Raw genomic sequence first — 14,692 nt, 5'->3', positions numbered from 1 at the left:
TAAAAAGTTGCCAGCACGCTGCAATCTATATACTCAAGCCTACTGTATCTTCCAAAATTTTTCAATGTCAAAGTTCTGTGTAACTGCATAGATCATCATTGAATTGATAAACTATTCCATTTTTTATTGGAAAAGCTACTCAGAGCTAGCCCTGAAACATTTTCAAGCAAATTTTTAGGAGACCTTAGATTTAAAGTTAAGTCATTAGCAATCACAAGTTCTTACTTTGTACTGAGCAACGTGGCGAGGTGGTTAGCAAACTGGACTCTCCTTCAGGACGACGGTGGTTCAATCCCGTGTCTGACCATCCTGATTTAGGTTTTCCGTGATTTTCCTAAATTGCTCCAGGCAAATGCTGGGATGGTTCCTTTGAAAGGGCACAGCTGACTTACTTTCTCGCCCTTCCCTAATCCAATGACACTGATGACCTCGCTGTCTGGTCTCCTCCCCCAAGCAAACCAACCCTCTTACTTTTTTTCACTTTTTTCATAACAATACAAACCAAAATAAAATGCATAATTATATCAATGGGATACTCATATCAGAGTGTGTTAGCTATCTTGATACAATGCAGGAAGGTATTTTAGATTGAGAGTTTCTGTCAGTAAAGTACTTCTACATGCTAGCAGGTGAGGGGAAAAGTATAGGCAAGTGCAGAGTTAGATGACTTGGGCTGTGTCAGTAGTGTAACTGCTAAGTCCATCCGCATATGAAGTATTGTTATATTACACATATTATGGTGTGAAGCAAGTAATGCTGTGCTTAATCTACAGGTTGCTTTACCAGGCACTGTTCTATTGGAGGTGGTATGCCCTTGCCTTCCTCTGATCTGTGAACCAACATATTTAGCATGTTACAGGGGGTTTATAGTTCTACATGTACTCTGAAATGGGGTGTAACTTGATTTGGCATTCTTATCAATGTTAAGAGGTGACAACAGTGACAAGTAACAGAAAAAAATCATAGAACTGATGGGGTTAAACCCCAGACTGTTATCTTTGTATTCTGGAACTCAATCCACTGAGTCACTGATACAGACTCCTCTCAAAACCATTAAAACTTGTTATTCATTATTTAAGTTACAAGTAATAAACCGCAAATAATTATCTGTATTTGCAGAGAGGACTAATCATTTTCTTTGCAAATAACTTATTTGTGAATAAATTTGTTTGAACAATATAGCTAGTAATTCTGTGTGTGTGTGTTTGTGTGTTTTGTTCATGTGCCTGTCTGCCGGCGCTTTCCCGCTTGGTAAGTCTTGGAATCTTTGTTTTTAATATATTTGAATAATTATTTAGATAAATGTGTATTCAAATAATTCCCATCTCTAGCTGTAAATGAGCAATGAAACCCCATTTCACACACACACACACACACACACACACACACACACACACAGCGCAAGAACTAAAGCTCAGCTGGGGTGAGGAGGGGGTTTGTGATGACTGGATTGGATGGGACGAGAAAGGAGGAGGGGAAGGGGGAGAAATGGTAGATAGCAAATTGGTTGGCTCGTTGGAAGAGAAGGGCAGCAAGGGAACACCTTGGCACAGGAAAGAGTTGTTGTCTGTGGCACACAATTCGCTGGAAAATAGATTGAAGGGGGAAAACAGAACAGAGGAAGGTGGATACTGTGAGAGGAGAGTGTGTGTGTCGAACAAGTGAAATGGTGGACTGGGGGAGGGGTGGAAGTATGTGGTTTTGGAACTAGACATGGGGAGACTGAGGCCAGGAGGATTGTGAGTCAAATAATATGTTTGTATGCATCAGTTCCACTTTTATAATTCAGAGACACTGGGAGAATGAAGGTTGTGAAGCGGCCACTGAAGTCGAGCACATTGTGCTTTGCAGAGAGCACCCACCACCAGCTGGGCAACTCTGCTCTAGGCTACAATTAAGTAGGTGCTATCAAATTCAGACAGATGGTTGACTGGTAGCAATGGCCACATAAAAGACCAACATGGCTGTTAGTGCTGTATTAGCTCTGAAGGAGGATATTGTTCGAAACCTTAGCAACATTTTCAATCTTTTTTTATGTGGCTACTGACCTCTAAATGCTTCATTTATATGGTGAGCAGTTACCTTTGCTCCTTCCATTATTTGTATCCCACTCTGGTCTGTAAAAGACTTAAGTTTCAAAATGCAAGATTTTTCATGAGAACTAGCCCAAAGTTGTAACGAAGTGCAGGTGCAAACTAATGTAAATGATGAATTTTCTGAGTTTTTAACATTATTTAAACTGTTTGTGTGTGTGTGTGTGTGTGTGTGTGTGTGTGTGTGTGTGTGTGTGTGTGTTTTCTGAATCCTGTACGTTTCCAGGTTTACTAAATACTTGATGGTTTTTCAGTATTGGAGCCACCTGTCATCCACAAACACACACAGTATTTCATCTTGACATCTGCCATACGTCTTAGCTGAACAGTCTAATGAACAATATCGGCTGCAATCCCAGAACTTCCATCAGGAAGTATGTGTTGTTTCTTCTTTGTTGTGACAGACTGACTCGCCTCACTGTAAGTACTGCAACTTACATTCTCTCTCTGAACTTCTCTGTGATAAAATCAGGAGAATGGCCACACAACAAGTTGTCACATTATAAAAAAGAAAACATGAAACAGTTACCTCGTGCTGCACTCCTGGAAGCGTGATATCCTGTGACTGATGAGTGAAGATGGCAAGACATCCAAGCAGAAGATGGATTGCACCTATTTCTATTGTTGTTCGCCTTAACAGAGCACCACCAGTTGTTGCAAGTGGAGTGGAATCAAAAAGCTGCCGCAGCACTTGGAAAGGTAACGTATGCAAGTGGTTCGCTACTGGGGAACTAAAGATGTCACCTACACAAACATAGACATTATGTCACTTCACATTCATATAGGAATTCCTTTTAAAATCATTCCCTTCCCCAGGACTTACAAATACAAAAACTAACCTCCTTCTCCATCATCAGTAACACCAAGAGCAAGTCGTAGCAAACACTGTGCTTTCTTCTTATCTTTTAGTAAGACCTCAGCATATCCTGGTAGCCGCAGGAAGAGACCGAAGGCTGCGAGTGAATGCGGAGGTACAGATGGTGGTGGCAAAGCAGTTGTTCGCCCTCCGGCTCCTCCTGGCGATGAACTGCCACCAGGCATGCTTTCATCAAGGTCCTGTACCACATGAACAAAAAATTCCCAATCAATACAAGAACTCATTTTCGACCTAAATGCTTCACAACATGAATAAAAACTAATTTTGCCACTCTTTTTAGAAACACGATTGGCCACTAGCAATGCCAATTATTAGTTGTTAATTGACTTAAGCTCAATACTATAATATTAGGGTGTTTTATGGAAAGATTGAAAGAATAAGTGTGTATGTAAGAAAATTAAAATGTGGAATTAATTTTCAATAAACTGTTTGTACAGTACACTAATACAGGTAATAAATGTGGAAAAGACTGTATGTTTCTACAATAAAGCACAAGACTATTTCTTTTGCTTGTCCTCCCTGTTATGCTAGTAAGTGAAGTTAACGACAAATACCTTACTCATGTGAGGTTCTTGTGCTTTATGTATTTAACATATTTTTATTTTATTTATTTTTAAATATAAACTCTGTCTTTCACAACTCCAGTGCTGCTAAGGTATACTGTTTTTGACAACTAGGCATGTTTGAGAAGACCATATGAAAACAAAAATCTCCTCCTGATCTCAGGGAATCCAATTCTTCTTCAAATAATAAAGATTATTGGACAGTCAGACAACAACAAATGACCATCTTTAGATCTGTTCTACACCATGTACTAATGTGTCAGTAGGTTTTGTACAGTAAAGCCAGTTGCAACTGTGTGTACAAAGTGGTCCATTTTACACCATATTTTAGTTCTATGTGACGATGCTTTGCTTAGTGTATTTATATGTTTCGAAAGTGACATTATGGCTTTATAACATCAGGACATGGTGTAGAACAGATCTGAAGATGGTCATTACTGACTGAAACTGGTCGTCATCAAAGGAATTGAGGGGAGGGGAGGGGGGTACCTAGATCACTGTTTATATTCGCGACTATGTCGCAGCTGGGGAACCTATGTAAATATACAGCTGTTACTTTATTTTATTATTGCATACGCATAATTTACTGCAAATCCCTGACATATTAGTGGTATTTTAAAGATGTTATAAAGTGTTTTATTTGTTCTCTTCTAATAAAAAATGCAGAAAAGTGGTAAATATTTTTCTTTGCCATGTGATCTGTATTTTCAGTAACTTTCACTTTTAATTTTATGCAGATTATGTTGTTTCTACGGTATCGGTAAGCCTTTCATACTGTTCAAAGTCTTAAGGATAAATGTTCATGCACATACACCTTCCTTAATTCAGTAAATTTTTCTATGAGTTCAGCATTACCGTTATTACAGAAATATTTTAAGCACATTCATGCTGATAATGTCTGTTGCAAAAAAAAGGTAGGTACCTATAAAAGATGAAATGTTTCTTCACTAAGGACATTAGTATAAACTGTGTTTTTTGCATGTTGTTCTTAGTCAAATATATTTTAGACAATATTGCATAACTATCAATATTAATAGTGCTATAATTCTTGTAACTTCATCAACAACAGCTGGGGTCCACTTATCAAATCATAGCCCCTGCTCCTAAAGTCAAAATATTTTTATGCATCTCTACCATTTTTCTTTACGTCCTCATCAAAACCAACTCCAACCACTGGTCCTGTGTTAGTGAAATTTTGTCATTTCAGCCTATATTAAGTGCTTCTGGAGAAGAAATATAGCCTCTTTCCCGCAAATTAGACAGACTTGTATGTTTTGACATTACTTTATTCTGCTGTAGACTCATAAAAAGATAGTAAAACTTGTTTTCCTTTTCACATTACACCAAATGTCATAATTAGTCCACCTAGCCATGCTAAACATTTTAACACTTAATGGAGCTTACTGCTATCTAAAGGTGTTCCATGAAATGAATGCTGGAATAGAATAAAAGAAGTCATCCGCACAGCTGCAACTAATAATCTATGGAGAGTGAAGAGAGGCACAAAGAAGTGGTTTTCCGAATAAAAAAAAAAAAAAGGTAGATACAACGATGAAAAATGCACCACATTGTAGAGCCTATCAAAGAATTTTTTTTATCATCAATACACCTCTACATGTGAAACATTTGTAGCATGAATAATATTGAGTCTATATTAAATTTCTTGCCATGGTTCTATGTAACACTTCCTCTGTTATTGTTGTAATCACATTAATGATACCATGTCGCAACGTAGGATTATTGTCCAGTTTGTTTGGATACACACGGTCCTTCACGAATCCCCACATGAAGAAATCAAGCGGCATAATGTCGAATGAACGTGGTGTCCAGGCAATGGGTCCTCAGCATCCGATCCAATGATTGGGAAATTTCCTATCCAGGAACTTGTGAACAGCTGTTCACCAATGTGGCGGAGCTCCATCTTGTTGAAAAATGATGTTCGGTTGCAAGTCTTTTATCGGAGGCCACACAGACTACTCCAACATGTCCAGATACACTGATCCACTCAACTGTTTGTTCCGCATAGAAGAACGGTCCAACAACCTGTCATGCATTAGCCTGCACCAGACGTTTAGTTCAGGGCTACCATGAACATGTTGAATGACAATATGCGGATTTTACGAACCCTAAATCCGAACATTATGCCTATTAACCCTTCCTGATAGATGAAAGGTTGGCTCATCTGAGTACAAACATCTTTCCAGGAAGCTGGCATCCATATCAATACGCTGCAGCATATCCGCAGCAAATTGTCGTCGGCTTGATTTGTCATTCAGTGTCAGATGTTGCAGAATTTGCACTTTGTAAGCACACATACGAAGACGCTGGTGAACTACACGATGCAATGTTGACCGAGGTACATCAAGGTGCCTAGATGCTTGATGAACTGACGTATGCGGGCTTCTGAGAAACATTTGCCTGATGTCCTCCACTGTCTCTTCTGAAACTCTGTAACGTGAACTGCCAGAATGTTTCACAGAACACTTCCTGTTGCTAGTAAGTTGCTATACCATTCCTTAACTGTTTTCACATCAGGTGGATCACATTCATACACACGACAATAATTTCTTTGCACAGTAATCGGCGATTTTGTTTCTGCAAAATACACAGCTGCATGCGTGCTCTGCTGTGGAGTCGCCATTTTCAATTCATGCAACCATGCTGCACTCTGGCGACGATACCTGGCACTACTGTTGCAGGAATATAAATTCTTTGAGATGCTCTACAATGTTATGCATTTTGCACTGCCGTATCTACTGTGGTTTTTCTCTCCTGGGTCCTTGAAATCAGGGAGGCCTGAGTGGGACACCCTGTAAGGTGATGAAGGATAAGGACTGCAATGTGATTACTGCACCATGCAAAATTTTATCAAGAAGCAAGGAATATTTTGACACACTGGTGAATTGTTCTGATTCAGAATCACCAACTACAAACACCCACAGCAGCCCTAATAATGAGCTAATTCCAGAACCAACGAATGAATAGGCACATGGAGGTATCAAACACCTAAAACGTGGCAAGACTACTGGGAGTGATGGAATTTCAGCCAAGATACTAAAATATGGAGGAAAAGCATCGCACAGATGTTAGTATCATCAGATGAAAGTAATCTGGAAAACAGAGACCATACCAACAGAATGGAGAGTGTGAGTAATAGTCCTGTTATATAAAACATGAGACAATGAAGACTTCAGAAACTATGTGGGAATATAATTAGCTAACAGCCTGTAAGACTTGTTTACTGGTAAACTGCTTGAATCCATACACAGAAAATGTGTTTAGTGATTACCAAAAAATGGTTTTCCCAGAAAATGACCCAGTACTGACAATATATTTGTTATCAAAACAATAAATGAAAATGTATGGGAATTTAACAAAAGACACAGTACTTGTTCATTGATTTTGTCCATTCACAGGCAAAGGCTGCGGAATGTAATGACATCCTTGTGATTTCCAAATTAAATTTGTAAATCTTTGGGAAATGTATATGAATAAAAACATAAGAAGGTTTTTGATAAATAGAATAAAATCCTACCATTTTAAAAATAAAACTGAACTAAGAGGCGGAGATGCCCTGTCACTTATTCTCTTTAGGGTAGCTTGAAGATGGTTGTGAGGAAACTTCAACTAGTAACTGATGGGATACTCCAAAGAAATACAGTTACGTTTTTAGTGCGTGCAGATGATATGATGCTCACTGGAAAAATTTAAATAAAGATAAAACACTTATTTGTGGAGGTCATCAAAGAACCCTCTAGATTAGCCTAAAAGTAAATGACCAGAAAACAATAGATATGACATTTCAAAGACGTTGAGATGAACAACATGCTCAATTGCATCAAATAATCATGAAACATACTTAATGCACTGAATAGTTGAAATTCCTCAGTGCAATGACAGACAGACAAAATCGGAGACAAGTAGAAGTGGAAATGAGATTGCAATATGCTAATAGAGCCTCCTACTCCATTCAAAAACTTTTAGGATCTAAACAACTGATAAGGAAAGCTAAAATGAAGCAATGCATATCAACGATGTAAATTCCTGAACGTATAATACAGAAAATAAAGGAATGGCAACTATTCACCTAGAGCTGACTGACGTGTGGTTCATAGAAACACGCAAAAGCAAACACAATGTATACTATCTTTCAAGCTATTGCTTGTTCTATAGTAAAAGTACACACATTCACACACAGAACAACACAGACATCAAAATGCACACAGCCGTCATCCAAGAAAGCTTCAATCGGCAGGCCACCTGATGAGAATGAAAGAGGATCCTGGAGTACAAGGATAAATGAAATTAAAACAATATGCAACAGGTTTGGTGCCACACAACATTTCCATTTCAATTGTCAGGAAACAGCGTAAGGTAGAAGCATTTGGAAGCAACAAGTGAGATTGGCATGGGTGTCTCCCTTAGAAGCAAGGGAGAAAGAAAGAAAAATGAACTAGGGAGAAAGAAAGAAAAATGAACTATCTCAGTAAAGATAAATACAACATTCAAAAAATATTGATGGGAAGGTGTCTCACACGCAGTGCACATTTCACAGCATAGGGTGGCATATGCTATGAAACACATTTGATGGGTTATTTCACAAACAAAATGTAGGATATCACAGACCATCACAGCTAATAGTGATCATACTATCTTCTGGGTTTGATGAAATCAATATTAAGAAAATATTTAGTTCACAGTTGGATAAAATAAATACATGGAGAAGCCCAACATCTATAATGATTAATGAGTTTATCAGAATCTTTTGTAACTATATATACAAGACAATTTATACTTGCTATCAAGTTCATAACTGCTTAATCACAAAAAATCATCATATAAATGGCATAACAAAGTATTAGTCATAATTTTTACCTCATAGATGTCATCCACTTTGACCCACTCAGCATCTATTTGGTCTGGCGTTGAAGCTGGAACTTTGTCAGGGGCAGCATACCGCAAAGTGTCTGGATAAACAAGTGGAAGGTGCTGTGCTAGTAGGGCAAGTCCCCCCATTTCAGTAAACACCTGCAATGGAGTAGCCAGCCCAGGCAGTTGCAACAGACGTTCTGTCTCGGCTTCCACTGTATTACCTGGAAAAGAACAAAATAGTTTTAACATTATTTGTATATGTGGCCTAGAAACAGAAACCCAAAAAACACTGACTATATATAAACACTTAATTTATAAGTGATTTATTTCATTATTTCAGAGCATCAGTGCAAGATTGAGTCACAAATTTATTTAATCTGTAATGATGGCGGCAATGCACAGCACAATACACCGACTGGCTCAGCAGGATATTAATTAATTCTTCTAACAAACTGTGCTTCAATCACTAAGTCAGCCAGGAGAAACAGTTCCATCTCATTTCCTTTGTAGAACTCTTAATCAAGCAAGAAGTTTTACAAGGCTCTGACTTCCACTGATATCAAGCCCGTGATGACCGCAAATGTGATGTTCGACATAACAATAAATTTTGATGACACTACTTGTCTCACATTTTCCAACCTTTAGTTTGCAGCACTGTTAGGTTACAAGTGCAAAACAATACTTCTCAACAATACAAATGGAGAACCTGTTCTATATGTCTCCCTACCGTATCTCCAATCATTCATGCCATACGTGTCTCCACACTATTCATGAATTACATAATTTTATTTTCTTAGTGTTTTCAATTATCTTCAGATTCTTTCGAGTTTCACATCCTGACAAGAAAACTACGGTATGAAAGTCTTTCACTGGCAAGCTAATAACTTTTCGCATTACCCCTTGTATATTTTCTGGAAATGAGGAAAGCAGATTGCATTGTGGTAATGACATGGTGTAGATCAGTTTAGGCAAGGCTACACAGGATCTGAACAGAGACAGAGAAATTCAAACACACATCTCACACCATTCTTTAAGGACCATATAACATTAAGGGCACTATGTCTCCTAACAACTGCCTGGAGTGCAACTGCGTTACTATTTTGAGGATATTTGCTATGTTGTTATACATAATTTACTTAATTTCTATATGAAGTGTGGTGCAGTTAGATAGCAGGGTAGGGATGGGGGAAGATGCTGTGCTGCCTTTATGAACATGTAGAGATGTGAAGGGGACAGAACAGGGCTGCTAACTACAGTGTTAGGAAGCTGTGCTGGAGTGTGTGAGGGGGAGGGAGATGAGTGAAGTAGAGAAGAGGAAAGGATCTGTAGGTCCATTGGCAGGATAGAAGGCATGTGTACAATATAGTGAGAGGCACAGAAGGGGATAGGCAGGTGGAGGGCAGGGACTGGTGAAGATTCAGGTCGGGGGGGGGGGGGGGGGTTATGGAAACAATGATATGTTGTAGGAGTAGTCCCCATCTGCACAATTCAGAAAAGCTGGTGATGGCATGGGCTGTGAAGGAGTCATTAAAGTCAAGCGCATCATGTTGGGTATGTACACTAAGCAATCATTTGCTTGGCTTGCATGGTCCCATAGAACTTAAGAAATAAAAAATAACCAAATTTCATACACTGGTTGATGGAAATGCTCCAAACACAATGTGCTTCAATTTAATGGCTGCTTCACAGTCTGTGCCATTCTTCACATCAACACTGGCTTTTCCGAACTATGCAGGTGGTAACTCTCCGTATACAAATCCTTTGTTCCCATAACCCCCTTAGCCACAACCTTTGCTAGTCCTTGTCCTCCACCTGTCTGTCTCCTTTCCTACTCTCACCACAATATTACCAACATGGCTTTTATCCTGCCAATGCCACTAAAAGTCCTTTCCTCTCTTTCACTTCACTTCCTTCTACCTTCCCCCCCCCCCCCCCCCCCCCCTTCCTGCATATACCCACAGGCAGCACTGGCATCTTCCCCCACCTCTACCCTGCTGTCACTCCCCCTCCCTGCCCCATATCGCCTCCTCACCTCCACAATCAACCTGAGTAGATTGCTGCTCATGTCAGACACAGTCTGGCCCCAGCACCAAGAGGTAGCGGGCAAATGTGTACGAGTTGTGCTTGCGTGAACGTGTACGTATTTTGTACTTTGGAAGGAGGACTTGGGCTGAAAGCTTAAATATGTTAGTCGTCTTTCTCATTGTGCCAATCTGCAACTCAATGCCACCTGTGAGTGGTAAGTAGCCTTCTATTATCTCTATTTATTCTATTGTTCAACAAAAATTACCAATTTTTGAAAATATAACTGGATAAATAAGAGGAGAAACACATACCTATATAAAAGTTATGGAAAAGTGCAAGCTTTTGGGGCCAGTGGCTCCTCCTTCTGGCTGAAGAGCAAGGAAAAGGAATGAATGAAAAGGACTTGTGAGGTTTAGGAAATGGGAAGCGTCACAGAAATGTCACCCAATACTCTGGGCCAGGACAGCCTTACCAGACCTACTCACCTCATCCATTAAGTCTCCACTGAGCCAGGTTTCTGTGTGACTTTTCCCTAACTCTGATCATTTACTAAATCTCACCATCCCTCTTCCTTTCCTTTCAACCCTTCTGCCAGGAGGAGCAGTCACAAGCTCCAGAAGCTTGCACATTTCCATAATATACATGCATTTTATCCTGCTGCACACTTGGTGAGTAGATTTTTTTTTATCTTTCCACATTGTCCCCCCCCCCAAACACACACACACACACACACACACACACACACACACACACACACACACACACACACACACAAAATATCATACCTTTTGCATTTTTCTCTGTAGTCTTTGGAAAGTGATGAAGTTTGAGTTTAAGACATGGTGTGCTAAGTGAATCACCATTCTCAAGCACAAGTGTGAGCAACTGAGAAACCTGCAGCTGCGATGGCAGTGGGACTCCCGGGCATGCCTCGTGCTCCAGGAACTTTTGTGGCTGTACAGGAGACACGGAGGTTGTCTGGGAGGATGCCTGTGATGAATCTGGAAGGAAGAAAGCACACAATATTAGGCTCAGAACTATAAACTAAGTAACCGAAACTGGTAAAACATATAGTAGTGCAAATATTTCCCATACATCTAGATTAACTTTATTATTGAACATAAAAAATACATACTTGGACATGAAATGCTGATGTTTACATTCCACTTCACTGACACCATACTACACACTACACAAGATCTTGGCTTACCTGCTAAACTTGATGATCTCGATTTCTTGCCAGATATGCTGCGTGTTGCAGCAGCAACAGTGTTCCTTGCGTCTTTTGTTCTTTTGTCCTTGGCAGAGACACCAGCTTGTACAGACAGTTGATCAACCATATAGATACCTAATTCCCAAAGCTCTTTCTTCGAACCAATAAGACCTCCTGAAACTGGTGTTGCAGTTCCCCCACTCTCTGGCGATTTTCCTTCATTTACAACGGGTAACAGGCTCCCTGCAACTAAAGGTTAGGGCTTTTGATCAAAACATACAGCAAAGATATACCATTTTCTGTAGTACACTTTACGCACAGCTGATAAAACAAACAAAATGTAATTTGAAAATGAGCAGCACATTGTTAATAACTGTGTTACACTAATAATTTCAAAACAAAATTAGAAATGGAAACTTGTTATCTCTTTGTGATACAGTTAAACTTGCTCAAATCGGCACATATATAATTCAGAAATCTACCCAAACTGTACAAGTATTTCAGTCCCAATGCATTCAGTGCACTTTAATATGCTGATTTTTTTGTATAAAGCTGAACAGGCCTAACATGGATATGGAAAGCAAATCTTAGAACATACTTAATAATTCACTTTATAATGTGGAAAAGAGCCTATACAGTACTACTGTATTACAGTTCATTAGTTATTCACGACCCTACAAGGACGTTACTTTTAACACCTCTGTTAAGTGGTGTAAAACCAAGAAAAGTGATCCAACACATCTCGGTGCTGCTGGTGTGGACATAAAACTGAGACACACTGTGCAACAATGAATAAGTTGCACTCAGTGTCAGTACAGTACATCAAAAGAAACAGTTCGCTTCTTGGCACTCTGTCTGTCAGCTTTCTCATTTTCCTCATTACTGATGCACGCCAGCGCATACAGGAACATTGTTGCGCATCTACCAACACACTGCTGTTAGGTGTGCAGTGAAAGAGGTGGGTATCATTCTGTTAAACAATGGTTTTACCCGGTAAGATCATTATTTTCTACCAGTTTCAGTTGACTAGTAGCACTTTAAGAGATAAAATAACATGATGTTGAACAAATGGTATGCATCGTTAACACTTAACAAAAAAATTAATGTGATCGAGGTGAGTGAGAAAGACAAACTCTCTGTGTGTGGAATTATGTTGTGTTTCAAATGCAGTGAAACACAAAATTTATGAGACTTTAAGAAACAAGGATAAGATTCGGGATGAATATATGAAAAAGACCGGGCAGATGAAACAAAAGGCTAGAAAGACCAAAAATGAAGAAATTAATGAAATAGTGTGGGAATGTGCAGGCAAAAAACTTTCCTTTACCTGGACCCATGCTGCATAGTGAGGCTCTGAAAGTCACTAAAAAGCTTGGAATTAAGGATGGCTTGACAGTTTCGAAGCAAGGCACATCATCTGGAATTAAGTGTGTTGGGAAGCTAAGGATGTGCAGGAAAGTGTAGTAACATAAGAGAGGACAATACTGTCCAACTTAATTGTGAACTATGAGCTTAAAGACATGTTCAATGCCAATGAAATGGGACTGTTTTACTGCGCACTGCCTTCAGAATCGCTAACAATTCCAGGTAAAAAGTGCACCGGCAGAAAAAATGTCCATGGAAAGACTCATTGTACTGCTGTGTGGAAACATGTGATACGGAGAAGCCACTGGCGATTGGAAAGGCAGCAAAACCGCATTGTTTCAAAAACATACATGTCAGTATGCTTCCAGTCACTTGGTGATGCAATAAAAAGACGTGGATGGCGAGTGGTTTTATGGAAGAATGGCTGGGCTCTTTGAATGTCACAATGAGAAAAGGAAATCAACAAGTTCTCCTTTTCCTAGACACTGCAACCTGCCACCCAAAAGTAATGTTATCAAATATGAAATTGACTTAGTTCCCTCCAGGTTCAACCAGCCTCACACAACCCATAGACCAGGGGGTTATTTACACATGCAAGTGTCATTATAGGAGATTACTGATGCAGTATCTTATTCTTAGTGGTGAAGAAGCCGAAAGTGTGTTTGCTCTTGCACAGTCAGTTTCTGTCGTGGATGCAGTAAATTGAATTGGCTTGGAAGAAAAGGAAATAAAACCCAAAACTGTCACCAAGTGCTTCAACAAAGCTGGGTTTGGGCAACTCAATCTACTTTCACTTCCACAACATATTTAATAGAAATTCGCAACACAGAGGATGATGATGATTAAGAAGAAACAAAAGAAGAAGACCAGGAGTAAAATTATGTCCCTAGAAAAATTAATTCGCCTGAAGAAGCCATTGCATGCATGAACGATGTTATCCAATTTGCAGCACACACAAATTCTCCCAACTTGTTGGAACTACTGTATGGTGCAAATAATTGCTAAGCAAAAATAATTTTGAACAGGAAATTAAAACAAGTTTTCCTCCTTGATATGTAGTGAAACAAGTGGAATGTAAAGCAAATAAACCTGGGAATAATATGTACATACAATAACACTGTGCAACAATGAAAATTTAAATTGAATGAAACTAGCAAATTCCTATCAATTCTAATGTGCAGATTGCAAATATCATGAAGACAATTCAAAATTAGCTCTAGTTTTCATTTTACGCTGTGTATTATGGTGAAATAATTATACACGGATTTTTACGTTAAGTTTATAATCAAATATTATAATGGTTTGTCAGATTCATAATAACTAGTAACAATGGATTATATTATTGTCCCTGGTTTTACTTGTGTGCAATATTTTGGATACCAATTTAGTGATTTTTTGCCTCCCTCGTCTTCAACTTCAGTGACTTTATTAACGCATGTAATCATTTTTGCACATTTGTTTCCATATTAACTACCAGCTGTTCAGTTGACTGCTATTGAATTGAACAAAAATGCCAGAAGATTGTGTTAACGGTGCTGACACATTTTGCTATGTGTGTGGAGAAGTGACATCTGCTTCACAAAAACAGCAAATAACTCCATTGATTAAAAAAGCTTACAGTTGTTATTTTGGGTGCAAAATAGGTGACCAGGATAAACCCTGGACTGCACATGTGATCTGCAAC

General features: G+C 39.0%; 1 protein-coding gene across 3 annotated transcripts in view; it reads right to left on the bottom strand.

Moving 5' to 3' along the window:
- The window catches only part of LOC126335421 (baculoviral IAP repeat-containing protein 6-like), a 311,044-nt gene that overhangs the window by 39,445 nt on the left and 256,907 nt on the right, over positions 1 to 14,692 (bottom strand). For all 3 annotated transcript variants that reach the window (XM_049998701.1, XM_049998709.1, XM_049998717.1), the window contains 5 exons: positions 11,641 to 11,892; positions 11,216 to 11,431; positions 8,409 to 8,626; positions 2,933 to 3,149; positions 2,623 to 2,837 (listed from right to left, as the gene is read on the bottom strand). In XM_049998701.1, the coding sequence (XP_049854658.1) occupies positions 2,623 to 2,837; positions 2,933 to 3,149; positions 8,409 to 8,626; positions 11,216 to 11,431; positions 11,641 to 11,892 (1,118 nt within the window). The remainder of the gene's footprint in view (positions 1 to 2,622; positions 2,838 to 2,932; positions 3,150 to 8,408; positions 8,627 to 11,215; positions 11,432 to 11,640; positions 11,893 to 14,692) is intronic.

This window comes from Schistocerca gregaria, chromosome 1 (genome assembly GCF_023897955.1).
Source record: "Schistocerca gregaria isolate iqSchGreg1 chromosome 1, iqSchGreg1.2, whole genome shotgun sequence".
NCBI lineage: Eukaryota > Metazoa > Arthropoda > Insecta > Orthoptera > Acrididae > Schistocerca > Schistocerca gregaria.
This window is presented reverse-complemented; position numbering and strand designations above follow the sequence as displayed.